This window comes from Thamnophis sirtalis, unplaced genomic scaffold (assembly GCF_051295495.1).
Source record: "Thamnophis sirtalis isolate CommonGarterSnake01/CBP01778 unplaced genomic scaffold, rThaSir2_p1.2 scaffold_9, whole genome shotgun sequence".
Taxonomy (NCBI): domain Eukaryota; kingdom Metazoa; phylum Chordata; class Lepidosauria; order Squamata; family Natricidae; genus Thamnophis; species Thamnophis sirtalis.
Window position 1 is genome coordinate 49,151,853 of NW_028261389.1, and position 27,997 is coordinate 49,179,849.

General features: G+C 36.9%; 1 protein-coding gene and 1 pseudogene across 1 annotated transcript in view; one reads left to right on the top strand and one right to left on the bottom strand.

The window, feature by feature from the left end:
• Nucleotides 1-27,997, top strand: part of PPM1H (protein phosphatase, Mg2+/Mn2+ dependent 1H) — a 96,505-nt gene that overhangs the window by 31,978 nt on the left and 36,530 nt on the right. The window contains exons 2-4 of the mRNA XM_087723524.1: nt 5,134-5,302; nt 6,200-6,544; nt 23,209-23,321. Coding sequence (XP_087579650.1) covers nt 5,134-5,302; nt 6,200-6,544; nt 23,209-23,321 — 627 coding nt within the window. The remainder of the gene's footprint in view (nt 1-5,133; nt 5,303-6,199; nt 6,545-23,208; nt 23,322-27,997) is intronic.
• Nucleotides 11,970-14,191, bottom strand: LOC148044121 (E3 SUMO-protein ligase KIAA1586 pseudogene; annotated as a pseudogene).

Consider the following 27,997-nt stretch of genomic DNA (forward strand, 5'->3'; position numbering starts at 1 on the left):
GGGAAATATTCTGTGCAGGAGTGACTGTAAGAAATGAGTTGTATATTATAACCTATGAAATGAAATAATGAATGTATAAGAATGATAAATGTTAAAATACCTGTAACCAAACGACATGCTCTATGTGATGATGTTTTTTTTGTGTGTGTTTTTTTTATTGTTGTGTGTATGTGTTGTCTATGTAATAAAAATAATTTTTTTTTATATATATATAAAAAAGAAAGGAGTTGTTTTCACCATCTACTGCGCATGTGGCAGGGAGGGAATTTCCCGCCAAGGCCAACTGTCCGGCAGACCAACCTGATGATGATTTTTGAAGATGTCTCCCACATGACACCTGTGGAGTAATTGGATTGGATTATGAGCTGGGGTTACCAAGGGGAGGGGAAAGGGTCACATATTGATATCTATAATTGTGCGCGCTTTTGTCTCAGATCCTGCTTTGCTTAGCTACTATTTACTTATAACCAGTAAAAGTACTCTTAATTCTGCAAAATGGAGTTGAGTGGTTTTTTTTCTTGGTTACTAGTGAAGCAGCCCTGACATTTAAATGGTGTATCCATATCCGGGTGTTTCAAAATGGGTTCAGCTGCAAAGAGTCACTTCAATTTCTTGAAAGTGGCTTGACACTCCATAGTCCAATTCAAAGGCTTGCCTGGTCTGGGCTTGGCCTCCCCTTTTGACTTTAGCAGATTTGTAATGGGCAGAGCAATGCTGGCGAATGAGGGGATAAATTGACGATAAAAACCTGCAAATCCCCCAAAGCTTTGTAATTGTTTGTGGGTGCGGGTGGGGGCCCCCACTCAGTGACAGCCTGGACTTTTGCTGGGTCCATCTCGATGCCATTGTGGGAGATGCGGTAGCCCAGGTGATCAATTTTTTCCTGATGAAATTCACATTTAGACAATTTGGCATACTGTTCCGCGGCCCGGAGTTTCTTGAGTACTGATCATACTAATGTCACATGTTCTTCACGTGTTTCCGGGTAAATAAGGATGTTGTCAAGGTAGACCATCACACCCTTGTACAGGTGTTCATGTAAAACTTTATTAATTGCATGAAAACAGCTGGTGCCCCCTGTAGGCTGAATAGGAGTACTCTGAATTGAAAACACCCAAGTGGGCAGTTGAAAGCAGTTTTCCATTCATCTGCCTCTTTTTTTAAAAAAAAAAGTTTTTATTTTACACACATAAACACATCAACAAAAACAAACACATGACTTAAGACAACATAGGAACAAGAAGTTCCATCATATATCATATAGCAGTTCCGTATCGGTTTCTTTGCAATTAGTGTTTTCCCTTTCTATACCTTTCTATCTTACATTCATGGTCTCTTTATTCGTTATCCATTTTTATGTACAATTCTATATTTATTTATACTTAGCTATCTATAACCAAATATTGTTTATCTATAATGTGCTATATATTCTTACTATCATTTATTCTCTTACATACAATTCTAGGTATACATTCACATGGTTATTCTTTTTCTTTGCCAATCTTATACTATTGTTATTCCATTTAAGAGACTATAGGGTACAGTTTGGATTGTATTGTTTACCATCCCTAGCGTCTGTTAAGACACCACCTAATTTTCTCTTTCTTTTCTTTTCTCTCTCCCTTCCTTCTCTTCTTCCTTCCTTCTTCCTCTCCTTCCCCTTCTTTCTTCCCTTACCTCTCCCCTACTCTTACCCTCTCTCTTCCCCTTCCTACCCTCTCTCCTTCTCTTTCTCTCCCACCCACTTTTTCTTATCTCTTTCTTCTTCCCTTACCTCTCCTCCAATTTTCCTCTTCCTTTCCTACTATCTCTCCTTCTCTTTCTCTCCCTTCCATCCTCCTCTCCTTTCCTTTCCTTCTTCCCTCCTTTCTCTACTTCCTTCCTTCTCTCCTTCCTTCTTCCCTCCCTTTCTTTTTCTATTGTTATAGGTGTCTCTTTCAAATCTCAATTTATGTTTTCTTGGGGATGGTATTTCCACAAACCCATATAATTTCATATCATTTCCTTTTTTCTCTTTCGTTCTACAGTCTATATGCCAGCTATCATCCTGAATTGATTTCACCATTCTTAATCTTCTTATTTTATTAAACATCTGGGCTCTTTTTTTTTTTTGGTGCATTCAGTCCATTCAAATTTATCGAGATAGTTGTTGTTTCTTGATCCATCTTTAACTGGGGTTGTTTTTTTTACTTCTGGTTTGTAGCTGACTTTTCCCTCTCACGCGTTCCTTCTCTGCTCTCTCTCTTTCTTGCCTCTGTTCTTCTCTCCTGTTTCTTTCATTATGTTCTGATGTTTCTTCCTCTTGACCTCGACTTTCCAATTCCTCCTTGCTTCCTTGTTCTATTTCCCTCTTGCGGTATTCTTCATAGAATTTCTGTGCATCCTCTATATTCTCAATCTTATATCTTTTTCCTTGCCAAGATACTAGAACCCTTCTGGTACCAACCATCTGTACATTATTCTGTTTTTATTTAACTGGTTTGTTAAGAATTGGTACTGCCTGCCTTGTTCCCGAATTCTTCGTGGAATCTGTTTGAGTGTGATCAACTCTTTTCCCTGTACAGTAATTGTCTCTTCTCTGGTTTTTTTGTACACTTCATCTCTCGTTGTTTTTTTAGCAAATCTTACATGCACTTCTCTCGGGAGTCCATGTCTTCTGGCATAATTAGTATGCACCCTATAAGCTTCATCAATGTCTCCTCTCAATTCTTTTTTTTTTTAAAGAGATTCAGTGAGAATTTTAATTACTTTTCCTTTCACGTCTTCCTCCTTCTCTTCCGGTATATTTTGGAATCTTAGGTAGAATGCAGCTCTTTCATTTTCCAGTCGGATTATTGATAGTTCTAATTCTTTATTAAGTTCTTTATATTCCAATTCCATTTTTCCCATCTTCTGGTCTGATTGTTCTATTTTTTCTTCCATACACTGGATTTTCTGTTCATTGATTGTTAAGGCCTTCTGTATCTTTTCAATTTTATCATCTACAATCTTAATAGTTCCTTTCAATTCTCCCATTTCATTTTTCATTTCTTCATGATTCCTCCTTGTTTCTTCATGATTAGTAGTTGTCATTTCTTGGCTTTTCGCCAGTGTCTCTTGTATCATCTGGAGGATTGATTGCATACTTTGCATCATTGAAGCTGGTCCTGCTATTTCTGCCATCTTTTCACCTTTCTCCAACCCCAACACACTCTCAACTGATCTTTGATTTGATTTGAGGAGGGGGGGTGTTGCTGAGATCACATTGGGTGTAGTTTTTTTCACTAATTTTACTGAAGTTGCCATTTTTATCCCCCTATTTATCCTTGGCCACAATTTCATATAAGTTTTACTTTTACTTCTACTTTGTCAGTAATATCTATGATATAAATAATTGTATATTTCAATATTCAACAATAATTAACTGTCCTTAATATCACATTTCAATCCCTAAACATTCCTATGTAGTATTCTATCCTATTTGATTATTTGGTTTTTGGTCTTTACTTAATATATATCATAGATTTATATATTACACTATTATCTTATACCAATAAATGTAATTAGTCTCTCCCTCTCTCTCTCTCTCTCTCTATATATATATATGTTATATTTATGCTGATAAATAAATAAAGGGAGACTAGTATAGATCTATTTCAAGCTATTTAGCTCTCATCAGCTAGCCATACCCAAGTTTTGGGAATCGAACCTGTGCTCCATTGCCTCCCAGGCAGGGAGTTAACCATTTGAGCTACAGAGAACGACTCCTTTATCAGCCAGCCAGGGTGGGAGGTATATACTTAAAGTCACAACCCCTGGTATGCCCAAGTATGGGAGGAAGGTCACACTTCCACTCTCTGTCATTAGGCTCGTCACAAGAGACTGGCAAGCTCCAAGGCAAATAAATGTCAAATACTTATAAATTCAACAAGCAGCAGAAGGAAGGGTGAGCAGAAAAAGAAAAGGAACTCAGTGTACCAACCCGACTGTTAAACAATCTCTTCTTTGAGCTTTCCAAATCTTTTCAGCAAATATTATTTTCCACTCCACTCCTGTTGTCCATGTCGGATTTTCGTTCTCACTGTGGCTTTCCTTTAGCCTCTTCCGGCTGTCCCTTCCGTCCCAGCGTCTCAGTGTCTCTGTTCCAGTTCTTTTTGGCAAAATTGAGCTGCAAAAACAGCCTCTCTCCCGGCGCCTTCTTCTTTCCAGCTCACCCTCTCTGCCAGTTTCGCGTTGCCTTCCTCTTTGGGTTGTCAGCAATAGTAACAAGTATCCGATTTTCACTGCTTCTCTGTCTATTCGCTTCCTTCTTATGCGGTTGCTATCGTTCTGGTCCTAACCAAATGGCAGGATAGTTCCTCGTCCATTGAAGGGGTTTCTCCTATCCGCAGGAGGATTTGCCCTATCACCTCAGCGTCTACAGAGTATTCCCCTTAATCTGTTGGCCCCTTCAGGATCAACAATGCTCAAAAATGAGCCTAAATGAAGAAATTAGAGTTAGAGGTTAGGAGAGCTTCCTTCCCTCCACTCTAAGCACAGTGACGTCACCATAGGAAGTCCTCATCTGCCTCTTTGATTCTGACTCTGTAGTAGGCCTCTCTTAGGTCCAATTTCGTGAAGATCTTTCCTTTACCCAATTGGGCCAACATATCTTTCATCAGAGGGAAGGGGTAAACATTTTCCATGCATACAGTATTAAGATTCTTGTAATTAATGCAGAGACGAAAGGAGCCATCTTTCTTTTCTCTGAACAACACTGGGGCAGCCACCCGTGGCCTAGCAGGTTCAATAAACCTCTGTAATTCCTCCATTTCGCGTGGGGTCATTGAGTAAATCTGGGGTTTTGGAAGTTTCACCCTGGGGCGGATATCAGTGCTGCAGTCTGTTGCGTGGTGAGGTGGTAATTTATCAGAGGATTTTTCACTGAAAAGTCCCTTAGTAGTAACTGCAACTAAGTGGGTCTCTCTCAAATCTGAGTTCCCTTTGCCCAGGAATTACTGTAAATCCTAAAATGTTATTTATTTCATGTGTTATAAATTTTGTAAATTGAAGTTTTGTTCAATGAGGCATTTAAATTCCAAGGAGTTAAATACATACAAACAACAAATTAGTTTTTTTTTAAATATTCTTTTGATTGTTCCTTTTTCTTCATAGAGTGATCAATGCAGGGAAAAGTACACATAATGAGGACCAAGCAAGTTGCGAAGTGCTTACGGTGAAGAAGAAAATTGGAACAACTAATTCAACACCAAACAGAAATTCCTCTAGTAAGCGGAGATCGTCATTGCCCAATGGGGAAGGATTGCAGTTGAAAGAGAATTCAGTAAGTCTCTGTATCTTTTCAGTGATTCAGCCAATTGGTTCACCTATAAACATTTTGGTATAAGAACGAACACACACACACACACACACACACACACACACACACACACACACCACACACACACCACACACACACAGTGTTTTCTTAACAAGTTTATCTTCTTTCCTAAAATGTGAGCAATACTGCTGTGAAACATACTACTAGAGGGCACTGTTACTTTGCAAGTCAAAGCATTTTGTTTGTTAGTCCATACTACAAGTCTGAAATGATGAAACTGAATAAAGTAATCATACCATAAATATTGTTATACTAAAAGTGTAATAATGCACAATTATATGCTGCTGGAGGTGAGAATTCCTCCACCCTAAAGCATTTGTTTTATCTGTGTGGTAAAGATCTTCCTGTGTGCTGTATTAATAGGTAGCAATACAAGTGAGACATTCTAGATGGGGTGTTTAGACTTATTAGTGAAAGTTCCTTAAAAGCTTAATGAGTTTTTAAGGAAAAGATTGTCCTGGATTCTTGATAAACCTGTATGAATTGGATGTGAGCCAAATGCAATTGATCATTCAACTTGAACAAATGTGCTGAGCTGATTTGAGAGTTTAAAATTAAATTTCCAAATTATATGTAGAAATATTCATATCTATGCAAAATAAACTGCTATTGTCGATAAGAAAAACTTTGAATATTTTTCAAAGTTTGTTCACAAACTGTTTTTGTACAAACAGAAAACAAAGTAGATTGTAGAGCTAAGATCAAGATTTATGTTATGCTTAGATTCTCCCCATATATTCTCCTCCCTCAAAACTATTTCAATGTATAAACCTGCTTTTATTCTACTAATGGGAGAGCCACAATGAAATATTTCCTAAAAATACTTCTTTCCTTAAACAGGAATCGGATAGCATCTCTTTTCATTATTGGTCATTATTTGATGGCCATGCAGGGTCTGGAGCAGCTGTGGTAGCCTCCAAGTTGCTGCAGCATCACATTGTAGAGCAGTTGCAGGAGATTGTGGACATCCTGAAAAACTCTGCTGTTCCACCGCCAACCTGCTTGGGGGAAGAGCCAGAAAGCATGAATGCCAACATCAGAACTCTAACCCGGGCAGCCTCATTGAGAGGAAGTGTTGGAGCTCCCGGTTCACCTGGCACTCCACCTACTCGCTTCTTTACAGAAAAGAAGATCTTGCAGGAATGCCTTGTCATGGGAGCCATTGAAACTGCATTCAGGGAAATGGTAAGTATACTTTGGTACTTCAGGCAATCATTTTGCATTCAAAATGGAGTATTTCAAATTGAAAAAGTTTCAAAACTCTTTTCACCTTCCTATCTATTCCATTATTATCACTAATCTTTATCAACATCATCTTCATCCATTATGTACACTCATTCTGAAGTCTCTGTGGATTAACACTGCTATAGTTAGAACATTTCAGGAAATGGGAACATTTCAATAATTTTAAGGTTAAAAATGTATCTTTTCCTTAAATTTGATATATCTGTTGCCAGTTTCTTTCCCTCCTACCCTTCAAAGTTAGGACAAAAGTTCATAATAGAATTTTGAGCGGAGTTCCAATGAAGAGATATATGAAATGGGATATATATGTTCCATAGAAAAAGGAGGCCAACCCTTTATAGATTTTGTAAAACTCTTTCTCTTTTGTCCTTTTGGCTTTTAATCATTGAATGACATCCAATAATTAGGACCTGAAATTATTTTAAAGTTAGAAGTGTTTACATCAACATAGATTAGATTATTCCCCCTTCATATTGCTGCAAAATATTTTACATACACACACACACACACACACACAAAATTAAAAATTATTTAACACTACTTGATAGTTCTAGAATAATACTGAACTGTACATAAAAAACGTTATATGAGGAATTTAATTTAATACAAAATTTTGAAGAATGAAATTTGATAATATTTGATGTCACTATATGATGGATTTTCTTTGTATCAGGTTTTTAGACAATGGGTATATCTAGAAATCTGCAGATTTGCATATGGATCCAAAGGTGATGTTATTGAATAATAACTACCAAAGACTACATTTTAATTTTGGTCCTAGATTAACATGTGTGAGTGGAAAAATGTTTCCACTAATGTAAAATCGTTGTCCTCAATGCCCTTCATGTGCTGGTAGAACTCCTAGTATCAGTTCTTTTTCATTTTGGAAGGCCCAAAACTTTTAGATCGAATCTGTAGATTCTGACATGATTAATAGACTGACAAGGTAGAACAGGTTCAGTTTTATAAAATTGGAGCATCTGTATTTTGCTCAGTTGAATCATAATCATTTTTTTCTCATTAGAACCCCATAATAACAAAGTAAAAACAGAATTTTAGAAATGTCTATAAATTTATTAAAAAAAACCTGATATATCACTGTCAGACCTGCAAGCCATCTTTTCTTTTGGTTTGGATTTCAGGTCTGCCACACTTTCTACTGTGGGAAAATGGGAGGGGGGATATAGGGAGCTGGGTGATGTGTAGCCATAATAACATTCTTCTTAGAAAATCAAGGTCGATTTTTTTCTTTGCACCTGGCCAGATGTGGATGGGAGGAATCTGTCTTCATGGCAGTGAAAGATTGGACCATGTGATGAACTTGTGGGTGTTGGGGCAGGATCTTGAACTTTCAACTGGGTGGGAAAACCTGGAAGTTCTCACATTCAGATTTTCCCAGATGTGCCAACATGACATCTCTAATAAAGTGGAATTTTAAGGAAACACAAGCCTCGGAGTTTTATTTCGTTGGGGGTGTTTTTTTGGATCCCTGACAATCACACTGGCATAAGCATTCAGATCCTTTACAACAATTCTTGAAATTTAGCTCTGGTGCACTCCATTTCTTTTAATAGTTGCTGACATATTCCTACACCTTGATTGGAGCCCACCTGTGGTAAATTAAATTGATTGGACATGAGTTGGAAAGGCATACATCTCTCTATAGAAGGCCTCACCATTGACAATGCATATTGTAACAGAGCAAAAGCCATGAGGTCAAATGATCTTTCAGCAGAACTCAGAGACAGGATTATTGCAAGGCATAGATCTGGAGAAGGCTACAATAAAATTTCTTGCTGCACTGAAGGTTCCTAAAAGCACAATGGCCTCCATAATTCTCAAATGGAGGAGGTTTGGCACAGCCAGGACTTTTCCAAGAGCTGGTTACCCAGTCAAACTGAGCAAAAAGTAAGAAAAGTACCAAGAATCTGATGGTCACTCTGACTGAGTTCCAGAGATCCTGTGGAGATGGGACAGAATTCTAGAAGGACAACAATCACTGCAACCCTCCATGGATCTGGGCTTTATTACAGAGTGGTTTGATGGAAGCCTCTTCTCAGTGCAAAACACATGAAAGCCTGCTTGGAGTTTGCAAAAAAGCATCTGAAGGACTCTGAGACTGTGAGGAACAAGATTCTCTGGTCTCATGAAACCAAGATTGAACTGTTTGGCTTCAATTCTAAATGTTATGTCTAGAGGGTACTGGGCACCACTCATCACCTGCCCATCATCATCCCAACAGTGAAGAATGGTGGTGACAGCATCATGCTGTGGGGTGTTTTTCAGCAGCACGGACTGGAAGCCTGGTCAGGATTGAGAGAAAACTGAATGGAGCAAAGTACAGGCATATGCTCAATGAAAGCCTGTTCCACAGTGGTCAGGACCTCATACTGGGCTGAAGGTTCACTTTCCAACATGACAACGATCCTAAGCATGCAGCCAAGGCAATGGCCTAGGTACAACTTTGTGAATGTCCCAGAGTGGCCCAACCAGAGCTTCCCTATTTTTTAAAATTTTTTTTTTAAAAACAAACAAAAACATACATATAACATAAAAAATATAATCAGTTACATATCTATGTAACATGTCGTTTGGTCACAAACATTCGTGCGTCACCGCTTACAGTTGCAAATAAAATAAATAGTTATCAACCCAATATACAGTAATACATTGATTATCATTGTAAATCATATATTCAGTTTACTCTTATAATTTCTTCCTTTTAAACATGTATTCTAAAGATTAAGTTCATATGTATGCTAACTATCTGTTACATCATTGTAAGTCTATTCAATAATAACATATCATTATGGTATCATCTATCTTATTCTGGTATTTCTTTCAGTATATAAAGAAAAGATTCACCAACATTTTATATTTGTGCATCATTACTTTCAATTATATGTAAAATCATCAAATATCTATCAAATGTATATAAGTACATTTTTATCATTGTATCTCATATATTCAACTACAATTTTTGTTTCTTCATTTTAAACAAAATATTCTAAATATTCAATTCATATATATACCAATATTCCATTACTTTGTTATGAATCTATAGAATATATATTCATATATATACCTTACATTATTATAAATTTGTAAAATCCATATAAAAGTAATATGTCTTTATAGTGTCTCCTATCACATTCTATTATTACAATTTAAAATTATAATAATTGTATCCATTGATAAAACAAGTCCCAAATCTTATGGAATTGTTCATCTTCTTGTTCTCTAATTTCAAATGTCAATTTACTCATTTCAGCACATTCCATTGTTTTTCAAATAACTTCCTCCTGCGTTGGTATTTTCTCATTTTTCCAATTTTTTTTGCAAATACGATTCTGGCTGCCGTTAAAATATTTACGATCAAATATTTCAAGTCTTTATTATATGTATCTGGTATAATACCCATTAAAAAAGTCTCTGGTTTAAAGTCTATGTGTTTCGGTGTCATTTTCTCCAACCACATGTGGATTTTAGTCCAATACCTTTTAGCTTCTGTACAAGTCCACCACATGTGGTAGTATGATCCCGGAGTCTGATGACATTTCCAACACTTTTCGGATTTGTTCTTGGACATTCTTGCTATTCTCGTTGGGGATAGATGCCACCTGTAAAAATATCTTATACAAATTTTCCTTATAAGCTGTTGACATTGTCATTTTATAATTTTGGGACCACAATTTCTCCCATTTCTCTAATTCAGTCCCATGTCCAAAATTTCCCCCCCAAGCTATCATAGGTTCTTTAACTTGTTCTTTTAGTTTAACCTCTAGTAAATGTCCATAGAGTTTTTTAGTTACTTTTTCATCAGTACCTGTCAAGATTTTATCTAACTCAGTTTTTTTATCATAAAAACTTCCATTTTACAGTCTTTGTCATATCTAGATTGTATTTGCATATATGAAAACCAATTCATTTTAATTCCTTCCTGTTTCAGCTCTTGCATAGATTTGAGTTTACCCTCTGCATTCAAAATTTCATCATATCTAACCGATTGTTCCTTTTTGTATGTTATTTGATATGAAAAAGCTTCAATAGTTGATAGCCAGACTGGTATTTTTAAGTAATGTTGCTTTTTAATCTTCTCCCAATTCAATAACAAAGCCTCCCTTAAGTAATGTCTTCTAAAATAACCCTGTGTTTATACCATAAACCTTTATACCATAAAAATAGCATGCCATCCCAACAACAAGGCAATAGTCTGGAATTCCTTAGTGTTATCCACTCCTTAACCCACATGAAGCTAGTTGCCTGGTGATATGAGGCATGGGCCTATCAATTGGGTAGGCCCATGCCTCCTCTTGTTCTAGCATCTTGTAACGACTTTAATTTTATTCTTGCTTTCCCCCCCTGCCAAATGAACTTCAATACTATTTTATTTAATTCATCAACATAATTTTTCCCTAGTCTAATTGGAATTGTCTGGAACAGATATAAAATTCTCGTGACCCGTCAAAAGCACGAACGTCATAAGTGCGCCGACAACACCGCGGCGCTAAAACCGTGATTTCAAAAGCGCGCCGACAACAGCGCGCCGACAACAGCGCGCCAACCGAAGCGCGATTTCATTTAAGGTAAGATTTACAGTTAGGTTTAGGGTTAGGTTTAGGGTTAGGTTTAGGGTTAGGTTTAGGGTTAGATTTAGGGTTAGGTTTAGGGTTAGGTTGAGGGTTACGTTACAGCACGCTTCTGTCGGCGCGCTTTTGTTGGCGCGCTTTAGGGCTAATTAGTCGCTAATTCGTCACGCGGTTTTGTCACCGTGCTTTAGACACCGCGGTTTAGTCAGGCTTTTGTTGTGCACGCATTTGTGGTGGAACCAAAATTCTAGGTAAAATATTCATTTTGATTGTAGAAATTCTCCCTATCATTGATAATTGTAAATTTTCCCATTTCATTAGATCAGATGCAATCTGTTGCTTAAGTTTATGATAATTGTTCTCTTTAAGAGTGCTACATCTTGCAGTTAAGTATATCCCTAAATCAGTGGTGGGTTTCAAAATTTTTCGGAACCTACTCCGTGGATGTGGCCTCCTTTGTGGGAGTGGTTTGCTGACCATGTGACCGGGTGGGAATGGCTTGCCAGCCATGTGACTGGGTGGGAGTGGTCTGCTACCCATGTGACCAGGTGGGAGTGGCTTGCTGGCCATGTGACTGGGTGGAAGTGGCTTGCCGGCCATGTGACCGGGTGGGAGTGGCCAAGACGATGTCACTGAATTCTTTGCCCCAATGGATGAACTGCAATAAGATTAAAATAAGTACAAAAACAATAAAAGAGAAGGAAGATGACTGTTCTTGCCAGTCTTCAGTATCACTGATTCCAATGAATGGGCTGCACAAAGAAGAGACACAGAAATGAACTCTTTCATTGCATACACTGCATTGGGATGAAACCAGCACACAAAATAATAGAAAAGGAAAATTACTGTCCTTTTTTGCGTCTTCTGCACACCACCGTACCACTTTGCTCAAACAACCTGCACAAAGGACAGACGCAGAAAGCAAGACTTTAATTGCTTGCACTTCACTATCTCAAGGATGAACACAGCACAGACCACACTCAGCAATAAAGACAGCTACTTATAGAGGAAGGATCACTGGCTTGCCCGTCTTCTGCATACCACCTTATCACTTTGCTCAAACAACCTGCACAAAGGACAGACACAGAAAGCAAGACTTTAATTGCTTGCACTTACACCTTACATAAGAATAACACAATGAAAGAGATACACTCAAGTACTTACTTGTGTTATTGCTTTCCTGGTTGTTGATATCTCCATACTGTTCTTAAGTTTCTAGATTCCTCTGTTGCAGCTTTCCTGGTCTTTATTTGTGGATCATCAGCTGTGTGGTGGTGCGCTCTGAGCCAAACTTTCACTGCAGGAATTGGGTCCCATCTCTCAACAGGTATGCCAACAACACTTATCACTATCAGATTACTTATGTTTGGAATAATTAGGCGTGTTCTTTACTCTGAACTTATGAGGTTCATTTTTGAGAACCCCCTTTCCGCCTCTGCTGAACTAACAGCAATTGTCCTGACAATATCTGTAGCTTTTCTGATACTGTTAGGAATTTTGTACTTGTCTGGATTTTTCAGCACATTTTCCAAAAAATATCTGTAGTCGTTCAAATTAATTTCAAAATTAAAAATACTGCCAAATGCAACCAATGATTCCTCTGCCTCAGACCATGGAATGAATCTATCTTCAATGTTCCAGTAATCTGGCTCCAAATATGTGATAAAGTGTAACTTGTTTGCTGCTGGCAATAGGCTACCTGTTCTTAGATGGTCGCAATCCATCAGCCTTTTCTTCAAATTGGTGATGATGCTTTCTAAAAATTTTCACAAGGAAGGGCAACAAATCGTTGATTTTGAGCTAAATTGATGTTTTTGAAGGCTTGTATTTTTAGCACTTCCACAAGTTCTGTTTCATATCTGCCCTTTCTCTGCCTAAGCACTTCAAAAGCATTGATTGTTCGCAATACTAACTTTTTGGCCACAATGATATTTGTCTCTCTCCCCTGTAGGGCATTTGACAGAAGAGAAATCTCATTTAGGATGTCGATCATCAGGGCCAAATCCTTTAAAAAATTTAAATTTTCAAAACGGGAAGCCATGCCTGGGAATCTTTCATTGCCCTGAAAAAACTGATGTAGTGCTGGATAAGCATGCCACACAGCTATGGTTGCCCTTAAACTACAGGCAGCCCATCTTGGTCCCAAAACTCTGCCAATCTTCACAATTTCTATGCCCAATTGTTCGGAGATTTGGAAGAGGTCATTCTGGCTCTTGCAGGATTTGTGGAAGGTGGTGTGTACTTTATCAAGGAAGATCTTGACGTAGTTGATCTGCTTCACTTCTCTTATTGCATCGTCCAGCACAAGTTGCAGGCGGTGGTTCAAGCAGTGCCAGATGATGATGTTTGGGAAGTCTTGAGCTATTCTGACGCTGACTCCAGATTTTCTTCCAAGCATAACATTGGCACCATCAGAGCAGAAAGCGATTAAATTCTTCTGTAGATATTCGGTGGTAAATCCAACTTTATGCAAGCTTCCCATCAATGTGGAATACATGGTCTCCGCATCTTGTTTCTGTAATTCCAGAAGCTCAACGAAGACGGTTGCTGGGCATTCTGGATCCTTAACTCTAACAAAAACTATCAGCACTGTTTTCATTGAAAGTGTTGGGGCTTCATCGATTATTAGGCACACCTTTTGATTATTTGCAATAATCCTTGAAAACACGGTGGTCTTGATTTGGTTCGCAATGAATTCAACTATTTTCACTGCAGATCTCCGTGAATGCAAGTCAACTCCCACATCCACTCCAACCATATTTAGAAAATTTACCTGCGCTTCGATGTCTGAGAATGGATTATATCTTTGCGCCAGATCGTAAACAGTAGAAAATATTGTGCAAGTACTGGGTAAATATTTCTCAGTTGACTTATCCAGGGATTTGGTTAAAGCTTCCTGCTCCCGTTGCTTACTGCTCTCCACGCAAATAAGGTGTGCTTTTGATTGAAAATGTTCCCTTAATTTTTTTCTGAGCGGTGCTTGTTGTATATCCTTGGTTTTCCCTGCTGGTGCCACCTGGAAATGTTTCCATTCTCTAGAAACATGAATACCTTTCTCTAATGAGAACATGGGTTTTGCACAGTACTCACAACCCACCTTCTTGTGGATGCCAGTCCATCATACTTATCCTTGAAGTGTCTATATTGCTGCAAATTCCAGCAGTCAGGAAGCTGTGGAACTTCAGTGGAGTCGATGGACTTGCTGCTTTCTCCGACCTCAACTAGTGGTAGTGGTGGTGCTGGTGGTGCTTGTGCTGGTGCTGCTGGTGGTACTGGCGCTGCTGGCAGTGCTTGTGCTGGTGACTATTTTGGATCAGGTGATTCCTCAACTCTTGGTTTTTTTGGAGAAGAAAGCAGTCATACTCTGTTGCCTCTTCTTCATTATGCTAAGTAATACTAACTGCCTGCCAAAGAAATAAAACAATATTGGACTCAATTGTGGTTGTAAGCTGAGGACTACAGGCAACAGAAGTGACCTCTGCTTTCAATCAACAATGTACAGTCTTTTCAGAAAGGATGAGAAACAGGAAAGATACAAACAAACAGGAAAGATATAGTTTTTCATCCAGGAAGATAGTTCAAGAATGAATGTCATATTCCCAGAGCAATACAGATTTCCTTTTTCTGAAATTTAGTTCTCAGTTCCAAAAAACAGGAATATATTAATTAGGTTCAGTACTTAGGTCGGTCCAAGTAGCTATTCAGAAGTTAGTGGTTAGAAGCAATGGTAAAGCAAGATATGGAATTAAAACCAGAAATATTTTGTTGGCTATTTGAAAGGGAGTACAATATATATTTAATTTTACACATGTTAGCAGCTCCTGGAATTGTGTTTGCACAACAGTGGAAAAACAGAGATATGAAAATGAATAAATATTACAATGTTTTACAATTACAATTTCATTCTCTCCTTTCTCCCTTTCTTTTTCTATTGTTGTTGATGTATATTTCAAAACTCAGTTTATGTTTCCTTGGGATGCTATTTCCGCCAACCCAAATATAATTTAGTATCATTTCTTATCCCCTTACCTTCACTAGCCTACCCTAGTTATGTCCCCCCCTCCCTTTATATCTCACTCATATATATATATATATATATATATATATATATATATATATATATATATATATATATATATATATATATATATATATATATATAACATTTTCTTTCTGTTTTCCCCTTCTCCCCCCCACCTTTCCATTTAATAGTGTGTTGTCTGGGTACTTCTCAGGTACGTCTCTCTGCTTTCTAGCAGTCAGGAAGTTGTATTTTAAAGAACTGTAAAGCTATGCTGAAAAAGTTGTTCTCAAGGTATTGTGATAAATTCAATAAAAAGAAGGGAATTCTTGATGAACTTAAGGAGAAATTAGAGTATTGGATAGTAAATGGACAAATAAAATTACTAATCAAAGAGAATATTTACACCTCAGGGTTGAAATGAGATGTTCTCTCTTACTCTTTCCTCTTCCTCTCTTCTCTCTGTCTCTCTCATCCTCTTTCTCTTTGTCTCTCTTCTTTTTCTCTCTCCTTTTCCATTCTACCGTCACTTTCTCTCTCCTCCCTTCTCTCTCTTCTTTGTCTCTTTCTGTCTCTCACCCTCTTTCTCTTTGTCTCTCTTTCTCTCTCCTTCTTTCCCACTCTTCTGTTACTTCCTCTCTCCTTCTCTGTCTCTTTCTGTCTCTCTTCCCTCTTTTTTCTTCCTCTTTCCCACTCTTTTATCACTTTCTCTCTATCGCCCAACCTGTCCCCATACTTATCTTTGACTGATCATGTTTGCAATAATTTACCTTCTTTTCTAAATAGGCGCAGTTCCCTTACCGGATCCCTCACTCACTCAAACACACACACACACACACACACACACACACACACACACACACACACACACACAAAACCATTTTTCTCCATTCCAATTCAGATACTATAAATCAATTGCTCTGTGAAACATCTGTGAAAAAAATTCAAGTGCTCAGGCATGAAAATGTGTCACTCAAACACTATACTTTTCCGCACACACTGAAAAAAATTAGAGGGAACATTGGTGTCAATACTTCCATTGTTGAAAGCTACATTGGTATTTCTAAATAATGTTTCCCTTTCACTCTTTCCCATATTGTTATTAATCCATTCCTTACATAATGTCTTTGAGAATAGCTATGTACCCTACTTTTTATCATACCACAAAAAAGCATGCCAATCCAGTTGCACATCATGACCTTCCAATGTCAATAATCTTGTGTTTCTCAGTAAAATCCATTCTTTCATCCAAGCTAGTCCCGCTGCTTGATAGTACAATTCCCAGTTTGGTAATCCAAATCAACCTCGAATCCTTGCATCTTGAAACATTTTTATATTAATTCTTGCTTTTTCCCCCTGCCATATATATTTCCCCACTATTTTATTCATACTTTCAAAGAATTTTTTTTCTAATTTTATCGGTATTGTTTGGAATAGGTATAGCAATCTTGGTAATATATTCATCTTTACTACTGGTATTCTTCCCATCAGTGATAATTGTAGGTTTTCCCATCTTTCCAGATCTATTTCTATTTGTTTTCTCACCTTATAATAGTTATCCTCCTTTAGTGTTACACACCTTGATGTCAATTGAATACCCAAATATTTCACTTTTTTCACCACCTGTATGTCCAGTTTCCCCATCAACTCTTTTTTCTGTTTTTCTGTCATATTTTTCACCATAATTTTTGTTTTATCTGTATTAATCTTCAAGCCCGCTACTTCTCCCCATTCTTCTATTATTTTAACTAGTTTTGGCCCTATTTCTATTGGATCTTCCATAATAAACACCAAATCATCCACAAACACTTGTAATTTATATTCTTCCTTCTTGACACTCATACCTTTCACCTTTTTATTTTGTCGTATTTCTCTAGTCAAAATCTCTAGTGTCAGTATAAATAATAATGGCGATAGTGGGCATCCTTGTCTAGTTCCCTTTGCAATCACTATCTTTCCTGTCATATCACCATTTACCATTACCTTTGCCGATTGGTATTATATATCGTTTTAACCATATTTATAAATTCCTCACCAAATCCCATCATTTGAAATTGCATTATCACAAATTGCCTGTTCACTTATCAGAGGCCCTTTGAGTGTCCAGAAACAATAATGCAATTTGCTTTTCTGGGTGGGCTTCATAGTACTCTAGCTTATTCAATACAATTCGCATATTGTCTCTGATCTGTCTCTTGGGGAGAAATCTACTTTGGTCTATGTGTATAAATTCATTTAAAAGTTTCTTCATTCTTTCTGCCATTATTGATGCAAAAATTTTATAATCCGCATTTAATAGTGAAATAATTCTTATCATTCTTTACTTGTTGTGGATCTGACTCTTCTTTTAGTATAAACATTATATATACCTCCGTTCATGTTTTTAGCGTCTTTCCCTCCCTTAATAAGTCGTTGAATAGTTCCAACATTACATTGCTTAATACTTCTTGTAATGTTTTGTACAGTTAGCAATAGCAATAGCAGTTAGACTTATATACCGCTTCATAGGGCTTTCAGCCCTCTCTAAGCGGTTTACAGAGTCAGCATATCGCCCCCACAGTCTGGGTCCTCATTTCATCCACCTCGGAAGGATGGAAGGCTGAGTCAACCTTGAGCCGGTGAGATTAGAACTGCTGAACTGCAGATAACAGTCAGCTGAAGTGGCCTGCAGTACTGCACCCTAACCACTGCACCACCTCGGCTCTTGTGCCGGTAATCCATCTGGTCCTGGTGTTTTCCCCTTCATTTGCCTTTTGATATCTTCTTTTACCTCCATCATTGTAATTCTTTCTTCTAGTGCCTTCTTACATTTTTATGGGATTTTGATTATTCTAGTTTTCTCTAAAAATTGTCTGATTTTCCCTTTTGGAACCCTCTCATGCTGATACAACTTATTATAGAAATTCTCAATTATTTTTTCCTTTTTTTCATTTAAATGTTGTATATTCCCTTCTTCATCCACCAGTTGACTTATCAGCTTTTTTTCCTCTTTCCTTTTTCATCTTGTAAGCCAGCCAATGTCCTGGTTTAGCTGCATTTTCAAAAAAGTTTTGTTTTGCCAATTTTATTTTATTTGCAAAGTCCTCATTTTCTATCATATTAAATCTATGTTTTTGCAGTTCCATCATATTTTTTTTTATTTAGTGGGTTTTTCTGCAGCCTCGTATCCAAACATTTGTACTCTGATTCCAACTTCTTTTGAGTTTGTCTGTTCTGTCTATTATTTTTCCCTAAGTATGTAATTGCAGTGGCTCTGATATATGCTTTGCAAGTGTCTCTGCAAGTTCTGTAATGATGTGTCTTCCTTTCTATTTTCCTGGAAGAAATACGTCAATTCTTTTTCCATATATTGCTGGAAACTTTTCTTTCAAATATTTTTGAATTTAAAGTCCATTTCCCCTTTTTTCTCTGTCCCTTCCAAGTCATTGTTATTGGATTAAGATCTTCCCATGTGCTTATATCTATGTCTATCATAATTGTTTTGAGTGTTAGTTCTGTTGACATCCACATCATATCAATTCTTGACCATGGCAAATGTCTGTTGGAGTAGAATCTTTATTGTCTTTCTTTCAGGTGTCTTATTCTCCAAACCTCTTGCAAATTTAATTCTTCTACCATCGTGAAAAATGTTTTGGGTAGGGTTTTTCTCAGCTTCTTGTTCATCTTTGTAGATTTATAGTTTATTCCACTATTTACAAATATGTTGAATTAATTGTCTGCATTGCTATCTAATAGTAAATGGTGCCCATTAAAAGCTGCCTAAGAAGGATTGACCTTGAACCATTGTTGACAACCACGAATTGATGAAAGTCCTCTAGAGAAAAGAAATAAGACCAGCTGTGTAAACATTGCCTTGCCCTCCTTTGCTACATTATAATGGGCTGCTGAGAATGTCTTCCTGACAGTGTGAGGGTTTTTCCTATGAGGAGAAGAAATTTGGATAACCCAGACAATTTATACTAAAGTCTCCTTTTTTTCTGTTAATTTGGCTATTTTGGGGTTATTTTTTACCTACCCAATTTTTATCTTTTTCCTTCTTTCTTTCTTTTTAACCTCTTGCAATGGGATGTGGATTACTATTGTGGAATTAATTTTGTGGGGTTTTTTTTCTTTCCCCTTTTTGGGAGGGTGTGTGTGTGAGTGCCTTTTCACCAATATTTTTTTTTCTCATTTCCTATCTTTTTCCTTTTTTCCTTCACTTGGGCATTTTAAAGCGAATGGATTAAGGTAACAAGAACCTGAAGACGGGGTCCAAGAACAGGGGTTGGTTTATTGGAAGCTGGTGCTTGGGCTGGTGTGGGCAACTCCAGGATAACAATCTACTAATCTACTAATGTCAGGCCTGCATTTATATTCCTTTTAGAATTTTGGCCTGCCACACTCTCTTTAGTTTCATTATGCTGTTTCTTTAGTTTAGTTGATGGGAGGGGGGAATAGATAGGAGGGAGATTGTGGAATGTATTGTTTTTCATTCTTTACTAGAAGCCAAGGTCATTCTTTGTCTCCGCACTTTCACACCTGACCAGAAGCAGCTGGGTGGAGACACCAGCATGGAAGAAGAAGATTGGACCATGTGATAGACTGTGGGTGTGGGGACAAGATCATGAACTTTTAACTGGATGGGATTCTGATGTAACTTCCAGAGTTGGAATCCCACAGCACGATGCCAACATGCCTGTCTTATTAAATTGGAACTTTAAGCATAGTTTTGCCTTCGACTCTGATTTAATTCTGCATGGTATTTGGAATGCTGACACTCTTTGGATTACAAAATTTGATTACAGCTTAAGTACAACAATGTCAGAACCAAATACCAAGATGAAGAAAATAACATCATATGCATCAGCAACAGCCACTCTGCCCGGTTCAGCGATACAGAAAGCAACAGGCTTAGTAACGCAACAAGACAAAGCTGTTTTGGAGCTAAAAAGTATGTTGCAAGACATACATGCAGATCTCAAGGAGCATATAAATAAAGTAGAAGAGAAAGTGGGCAAGGTGGAAAGACGAATTGAAAGAAGTCAAGGAAATGATGGGGAAAAATGAGCAGAGACTGCAGAAGGTAGAAGAAAAGGCAGAAATAGCAGAGAAAAAAGTGGAAGAGATGGATTATAGGCTGACAACAATTGATAAAAAGCAAGATGGAGCCAGTGTATTTTGGGAGATGGAAAAATCCAAATTCTATCTAAGACTCCAGAACATAGAAGAGGAGAAAGGAGAGAATTTAGCAGAAAAGATCGCAGAAATTCTCTCAGCGGCTACAGAAATGAGTAAGGAATATATTCTAGGCAGAATAGACGAGTTACTTAGAGTATATACAAGATATGCAATTAGAAACAACTTGCTCAGAGAGGTACATTTAAGATTTGTCAACAAAACCTTTAAAAATGAAATATTGCAAGCAGAAAGAAGTACCACAATAAAATACAAGTCTAGAGAGATAATGGTATTGAAGCAAGTCCCATGGAAGGTTAGAGAAATAAGAAAGTAATACCAGTTTCTGACTAAGAGTCTGATCAAAAAAGGGGTGAGTTTTAGATGGCTTGTTCCAGAAGGGATTTTGGTAAACTGGAAAGAACAAAGGTACAGACTAGATACACTAGTCTATGAACAACAAATAGCAGCACAAGAGAGAATGCTGGTAAGAGAAGAGGGAGGAGCTAAATGCCAGGAAGGTAAGGGAAAAGGAAGATGGAGAAAGAACAGGAAGAGAAAGTGCTAAGAGAAGGAGCAATAGCCAAAAAGACAAAGGAGCAGAGGGAGCTAAGACTGACTAGATCAACTAAACCTATAAACCAATGACATGGAGGAAGAAATAAAAGTAATCTCCATTAATAAAAAATGGATTAAATTAGACAATAAAAAGAAGAACATTTAACAAATTAGAGAAATTGAAATTGGATATTTTATGCTTACAGGAAGTACATATTAGAAAGCAACACAGAAAATATTTGGATTCTCAAAAGTTACCAAGAAAATCAAATGCATAGAGTGAAAGTCAAACACCGAGAGATTCCAATTTGCTTTCCTTAAGCAGTTCTCAAGATCTATCACTTCCTTTCTTCTAGCTAACGGCTCAGTCCATTCGCTGCTGGCCCGAATGTGGGAAACCTTTGTAACACCCGCTCCCTGCTTTCTTCTGCCACTCTCTTTAAAAAGCTTTAACTGGAGGTTAAAAAGTTTATTTACAGGAATGTTGCACTTTCAAGCACTCTTATTATCTTATCCAGAAGATCACCACGCTGATTCCCGTGCTTTGTCTTGCATTTCAGCTGCGGTAACTCGCATTGGCTGCCTTTCCTGCTTTGGGTCCGGAGGCAAATGCAGGCGTTTTAGGGTAACTGGTTCAGATTTATGATGGGTGCAGAGTCCAGGGATCATGTGGCGTCACCTTTTGTGACTTAACAACTGTGGCAAGAAAGGTCATAAAATGGGGCAAATCTCATTGAGCAACTGTCTCATTTAGCAACAGAAATTTTGGGCTCAATTGTGATCCTATGTTCAGGACTATTGTATTCTGCTTTCTGGCTGTCAGGTTTTTGTTCGAAGATAATATATTACTGCATCTACCATTCTTTTTTGTTGTTGTGCTTATTTTTGGAACAGTCGCCTCCTAAAATGTGGTTGGCCCTAACTCTGTAGAAAGGCTTTAAAACTGATCTCTTTTCCCCCATGGACATTATACCAAGATCATAATGGTATATTTGTTGTTTTAATTGTAATTTGGGTTTTCTTCTAGTTTTATTGCTTACACCACCTGCAAATGTGATCCTGAAAGTTGAGGATTTGTATTACTCTTCCAAATCAGCCAGTCAAACAGTATAATCCATTTTACCACCATGCTAAATAATGCTATGTGTTTAGTTTGTATAGTGTTATGTTGAGGGGCAAAAGTTAACAAGTTTTCTTTACTCCTGATAGTGAAAAATTGTTGAATCAAGATGTGAACTGAGATTAAAATCTTAGTATTTGACCTCCTAGGTTTGGACATGCAAGAACCATGCAACTTAAATTATTTCTCAACTCTGAAGCAAACCTGGCTGAAGCCATCTTTTGCTACCTCATAGTTGCCACAAAGGGGATGTGATGGCTCAGTGGCTAAGATGCTGAGCTTGTCGATCAGAAAAGTCGGCAATTTGAATCCCTAGCACTGTGTAATGGAGTGAGCTCCCGTTACTTGCCCCAGCTTCTGTCAACCTAGCAGTTCGAAAGCATGTAAAAATGCAAGTAGAAAAATAGGGACCACTTTGGTGAGAAGGTAACAGCACTCTGTGCGCCTTTAGCATTTAGTCATGCCAGCCACATGACCATGGAATCGTCATCAGACAGTGCTGCCTCTTCAGCTTAGAAACGGAGATGAGCACTGCCTCCTAGATTCGGGAACCTGTAGTTGTCATGAACTTTGAAAAGGGGAAGGAAGGGGGGAGTAGATAAATCAGCTAACAGTCAAAACAAAATGTTTTTCTTGTGGGAACCAAGGTCATCCCAACAGGTGGCAGTTGAAGGACCAGAGGAGTGTCCAAGCAGCCTGCCAGCTACTTTCATTGGACAATGTGACTGATGACTGGGAAGGGAAATATTTGCTCTTATAATTAGAGAGAAAACCATGGGAACTTTCAGAATTGGTTTTCACTAGCTGTGCCGATATGATGTATCCAATAAACATGTTCTTTGAGATATTTACCTGCCTCGGAGTTGTGTTTTTAGCGATGCATTACTTGGAATACTGACATTACAGTCCATGCTGTTACTTTGAATACATGGTGTATGTTTCAATTAATTTTTTAATAGTACTTTGCTTTCTTGTTAACTTCCTTAATCAGTTGCTTTTCCTGCTCAAGAGTTAAGTATTCATTAATTTTTATTCTCCTAGTGTGTCAAAGGTAGAAGAGAAAAACCTAGCATGGTCTGCTTTTCAATCCAAGCATCACTCAGATTTAATTGTACATGTTGAAATTATTTTCTGAATTATGATGTAATTCCCCCCCCCTCAGGATTTGCAGATAGAACGTGAAAAAGCTGTCTTCAATATATCTGGTGGTTGTACGGCTCTTGTGGTGGTGTATTTACTGGGGAAACTCTATGTGGCAAATGCAGGTGATAGCAGGTAAGCTAAATTTGTCATTTGGCTGGAAAATTGTAAGTAAAGTTCTTTAATATTTACATTTGTGTGTGTTCAACTAAAACAAAATGTATTTCTGTCCTCTTTCATGAATTTCAGTTTTCACAAAAATTAACTAATTCTAAATGAAGTTATGTTCTTTGCAACTTTCTGATGTTAAATCTTTTCTTCTGCCAGTGTTTTAACTGGCTTGAAGTTTCTGGGACAATCTCTGAAATTTTTCTTCCCCTTCCTTTTAATGCGCTACCATTTCTTCTTCCTGCATCACAAGTTAAACATGTTTCAATGTCCGTTTTTTTTCTTTGTCAGTCGAAGCAAATAGGCCAGCAATCCAGAGTGAATGCAGCAACCTGAAGTACTGAAATAACTTGTAATTATATTTTATGTGATCAATTTTTTTTGCCTTGAAAATAAAACTTTGATTCATTTGGAAAATTCATATGTTAAAGTGTCCTTAAAGTGGGATCAAGTACTTGTGTGAAGGCCAGGCCAATTCCCCCATCCCCACTTGATCAATATACTTTTCTATCGGTTGTGATTTTAATAAAAATCTTTTTATTCCCCCCCTTTTTTTAAAGTACAGATTTTAGTGTTGTTTGCACAAATTTGCATTGCTGTTGTGCAATAGCATTTTTATTAGTTCAGCAGTACGTTACAACATAAATACAATACATTAAGCATAATGCATATGAAGTGCACTGGCTGCCAATTTCTAAAACTATTTTGATAATGCAGAATTTACAGCAAAATTCTCAGCCAAAGATTTCTATGGATCAAAATATAAAATTTACTTTTGACTCCATAATCAATTGTTTCTTTTATAAGAGTTTTCTTAGAAGAATATAAGAAAATTGTGTAAAAAAATTATTTCAGTAATAGCAATGCTAGAGCAATCCAGATAGTAATAGGGAAGAGGCTTGGCAGAGCAGCGACAGTCAGTAAATCCAAATAAAACAATTTTTTTAAAGGAATCCAGCACAGAACCTCTCTAGGTATACATATTATGACTAGTACTAGTCATATTAGAAATGTACGTATTTACTACTGTATCATTTTTAAGCCATTGCTAGAAAATACTAACATTTATGTTTAACTCTTTATGAAAACAATTAGTAGATGCATTTCAAGAACGAGTGCATTTAATTGTAGGAGTCAATGGGGAAGAATCATACTTATTTAATTTCTTTTCCTCTGTTCTTTTCCTACTGTTGCTGTTTTCTGATCCATATAATAAATAACTTCTTGTAAACTCTTATTTGTTCATTGTATCTGTCCCATCTCTGCCTATCACATTCAGAATACTTCTTCAAACATGAATACGTTTCTGCTTCACCTATGCGAAATTCCTAATGTCTGGAGCTTTTTGATAAAATGAGCATATACTTCCTGTGGTGTCAAATTTCTTTTTTTTTTTTCCAAATATATTTTTATTCATTTTCACATTCAATTTTACAATCACTTATATACTGGATATTTGCCATAAGAAAAGAAATAAGAATAAAACCAATTTTTTGATCTATTTTCCACCTAGCCTGTAATTGCCCATACTGGAACCATGTTTGAACTACCTTCTCCTCTTTTAATACCTCTAAAGATTTTAATTGTAATACCCCCCTTTCCGAGGTAAGAAGCTGTCTGTAGGTAATTCTGTCATGTTTTTGTGCTGTATTCATATTTTCAATTGCGTGTCTAGGAATTGCCCACATGGGTATCTTGTCATTTAATTTATATTGGTATTTCTTCCAGACCCGCAATAAAGCATTTCTTAAAATATGACTTTTAAAGTTCTTATCCAATTTTTTGTTGAATAACAGGTAAGCATGCCAACCAAATACCAGATCGTGTCCCTCAATGTTCAATATTCTATCATTGGTTAAGTGAATCCAATCACTAATTACAGATAATGCCACTGCATCATAATATAGTTTTAAATTAGGTAGTTTCAATCCTCCTCTCTCACGTACATCTTGCATTATTTTCATCTTTACCCTCGGCTTCTTTCCTGCCCACACAAATTTGTTGATACCCTTCTGCCATTCTAAAAGGTTCGCATCTTTTTTAAGTATAGGTAACATTTGGAAGAGAAATAAAAATTTTGGTAAAATGTTCATTTTCACTGCCGCTATCCTACCCAGCAAAGATAAGTGCAATTTCTCCCATTTTTTCATCTCTGTCTGTATGCTATGCCAAAGTGGTTCATAATTATGCTTATATAATTTCCCATTTGAAGTTAAAATGTTAACTCCAAGATATTTGACTAACTGTAAGTTTTTATAGTAAACCGCTGTCAAGCCATCTGTACCTGGTGCTTTCCCTGACTTTAATTGCTTAATTACCTGCAGGATTTCCCCCGAGGTTATTGGTTGATTCAATTTTTGCCTGTGTTCTTCTCTAACTGAAGGTATTTTCTCTTTGTCTAAATATTTGTCTATGTCTAAACCATTAATTTTATCCCCTTTATACAGTTCTGTAAAAAATTCCCAGAAAGCCTTTTGAATCTCTTCCTGTTGAAACACCTCCTTCCCTCTGTAAATCAGTTTAGATATATTTCGAGTTTTCCTTTTTTTCCTAATCTGATAAGCTAACCATCTGCCAGGTTTGTTTGCATTACAAAAAGTATTGTGTTTTGCATATAATAGATTAGTAGCCACCTGGTCAGAGATCAACATGTCAAATTGAGATTTTAATATGTTAATAGCTTCCTTAACCTTTGTATCGTCTGGGTTCATTGTTAACTCCAGCTCTTTTCTCTTAATTTCCTCTTCCAGTTCTGTTCGTTTTAACCCTTGCTTATTTCTATGTGTTTTATTTATATTCATCAAAACTCCTCTCATATACGCTTTGCTTGCGTCCCATACAAATTCCATAGATGTACCCTTATTCATATTCAAAACAAAATATTCAGATAGTAATTTTTTACAATCATTAATATACTTTTCATATCTAAATAAGTTTTCATTCAATCTCCAAGACCTTCTTGCCTGCACTACCCTTCCCAACTCCATCCAAACTGGGTTATGGTCCGAAAGGATCCTAGCTGCAATCTTTGTTTTCTTGACCCTAGAAAGCAAATCATTAGTGGTTAGAATAAAATCAATCCTTGAGAGGGATTGATGCCTGTCCGAGAAGAAAGTGAAGTCACATTCCTCTGCATTTCTTTCTCGCCAAATATCTCTCAATTCAAAATCATCCATAATGTCAAAGAAAGATTTGGGTAACTTTGCTCGCATCTTGGTATTTAGGCGGGAAATCTTCTTATCTCTCTTAGTGTCTATCACTCCATTCCAGTCACCCAATAGTATACAGGAACTATAGTCCCACTGTACTAATTTGGCATGAAGATTTCTATAGAATCTATCTTGCTGTTGATTGGGAGCATAAATTCCCAAAAGTAATGTCTTTTTCCCTTCTAAGATTAAGTCTAAAGCAATATATCTTCCGAAGGGATCTGCTTCTATTAATTCAGCTTTCATATCTTTTCTTAAGTATACAACTATACCATTCTTCTTTTCCATAGCAGAAGCTGCAAAATGTTGACCAAGTTTTGAGTTGATCAAATATTTTTGATCAGTTGACTTGATATGAGTTTCTTGCAAACAAATTACATCGTTCTTAAACTTTTATTCAAGTTGAGGATAATCTGTTTAAACAAATAAGAGATCAAAGCTTAATGCATATAAAGAGGATATATAATGTATTAATACAGATGGATTCGGAAACAGAATTAGTTAAAGATTGTATGATAAAATGGGCTCAAAATATTGAGGAACCAATAATGTTGGATACATGGGAAAGAATCTGGGTAAGAAATGTGAAATTTACACAAGCTCAAAATCTGAGAGAAAATTTTTACAAGATGTTCTATAGATGGCATTTAGATCCTAAAAAGTTGGCTTCTATGTATCCGAATGTACAGCCTAAATGTTGGAGGTGTGGTTCTCTCGATGCTACATACTATCATATATGGTGGACCTGCCAAAAGGTTAAGGCATTTTGGATAAAAATATGGTGGGTCATGCAAAATGTTTTTAAAAGAAGGATAAAGTTTAGTCCTCAGTTATTTTTACTAGGTATATGTACTGACTTTACAGTGGTAGAGACCAATTTGATTCTGCACCTGATAACTGCAGCAAGACTGTTGGTGGCGCAATATTGGAAGAAGGAAGACTTGCCTACAATCCAAGAATGGACATTGAAAGTAACAAACTTAGCTGAAATGGCTAAAATATCGGCATATCTCAAAGATCATTCAAATGAGAGATATAAACGAGACTGGAAAAAATGGATTGACTATATACAAAATAAATACGGGACTAAGAAATTCCAGTTAGCCTATGCTTAAGATCAGAAATGATTTAAACTGTTAAAAGTCAGTTCAGTAAGAAGAAGCTAAGGTCAATCTAGAATGTCATTAATTTCTTTATTTCTTTTTTCTCAATAGATTTTAGACTGTGTTAGTTAAAAATCCATACCGTGTACGGGTTCTGGGAAGTCGGGGGGGGGGAAGGAGGAGGGGGGGTGGGGGGTGGAGGGAGGGAGGGGTACACATAACAAAAAAAATTGTACTTCAATGTCTTAATGATTGACAAATGATGACATATTTGTGTTTTTTTTAAAGAAAAATAAAAAAGTTCTGTTCAAAAAAAAAAAAGAAAAGAAAT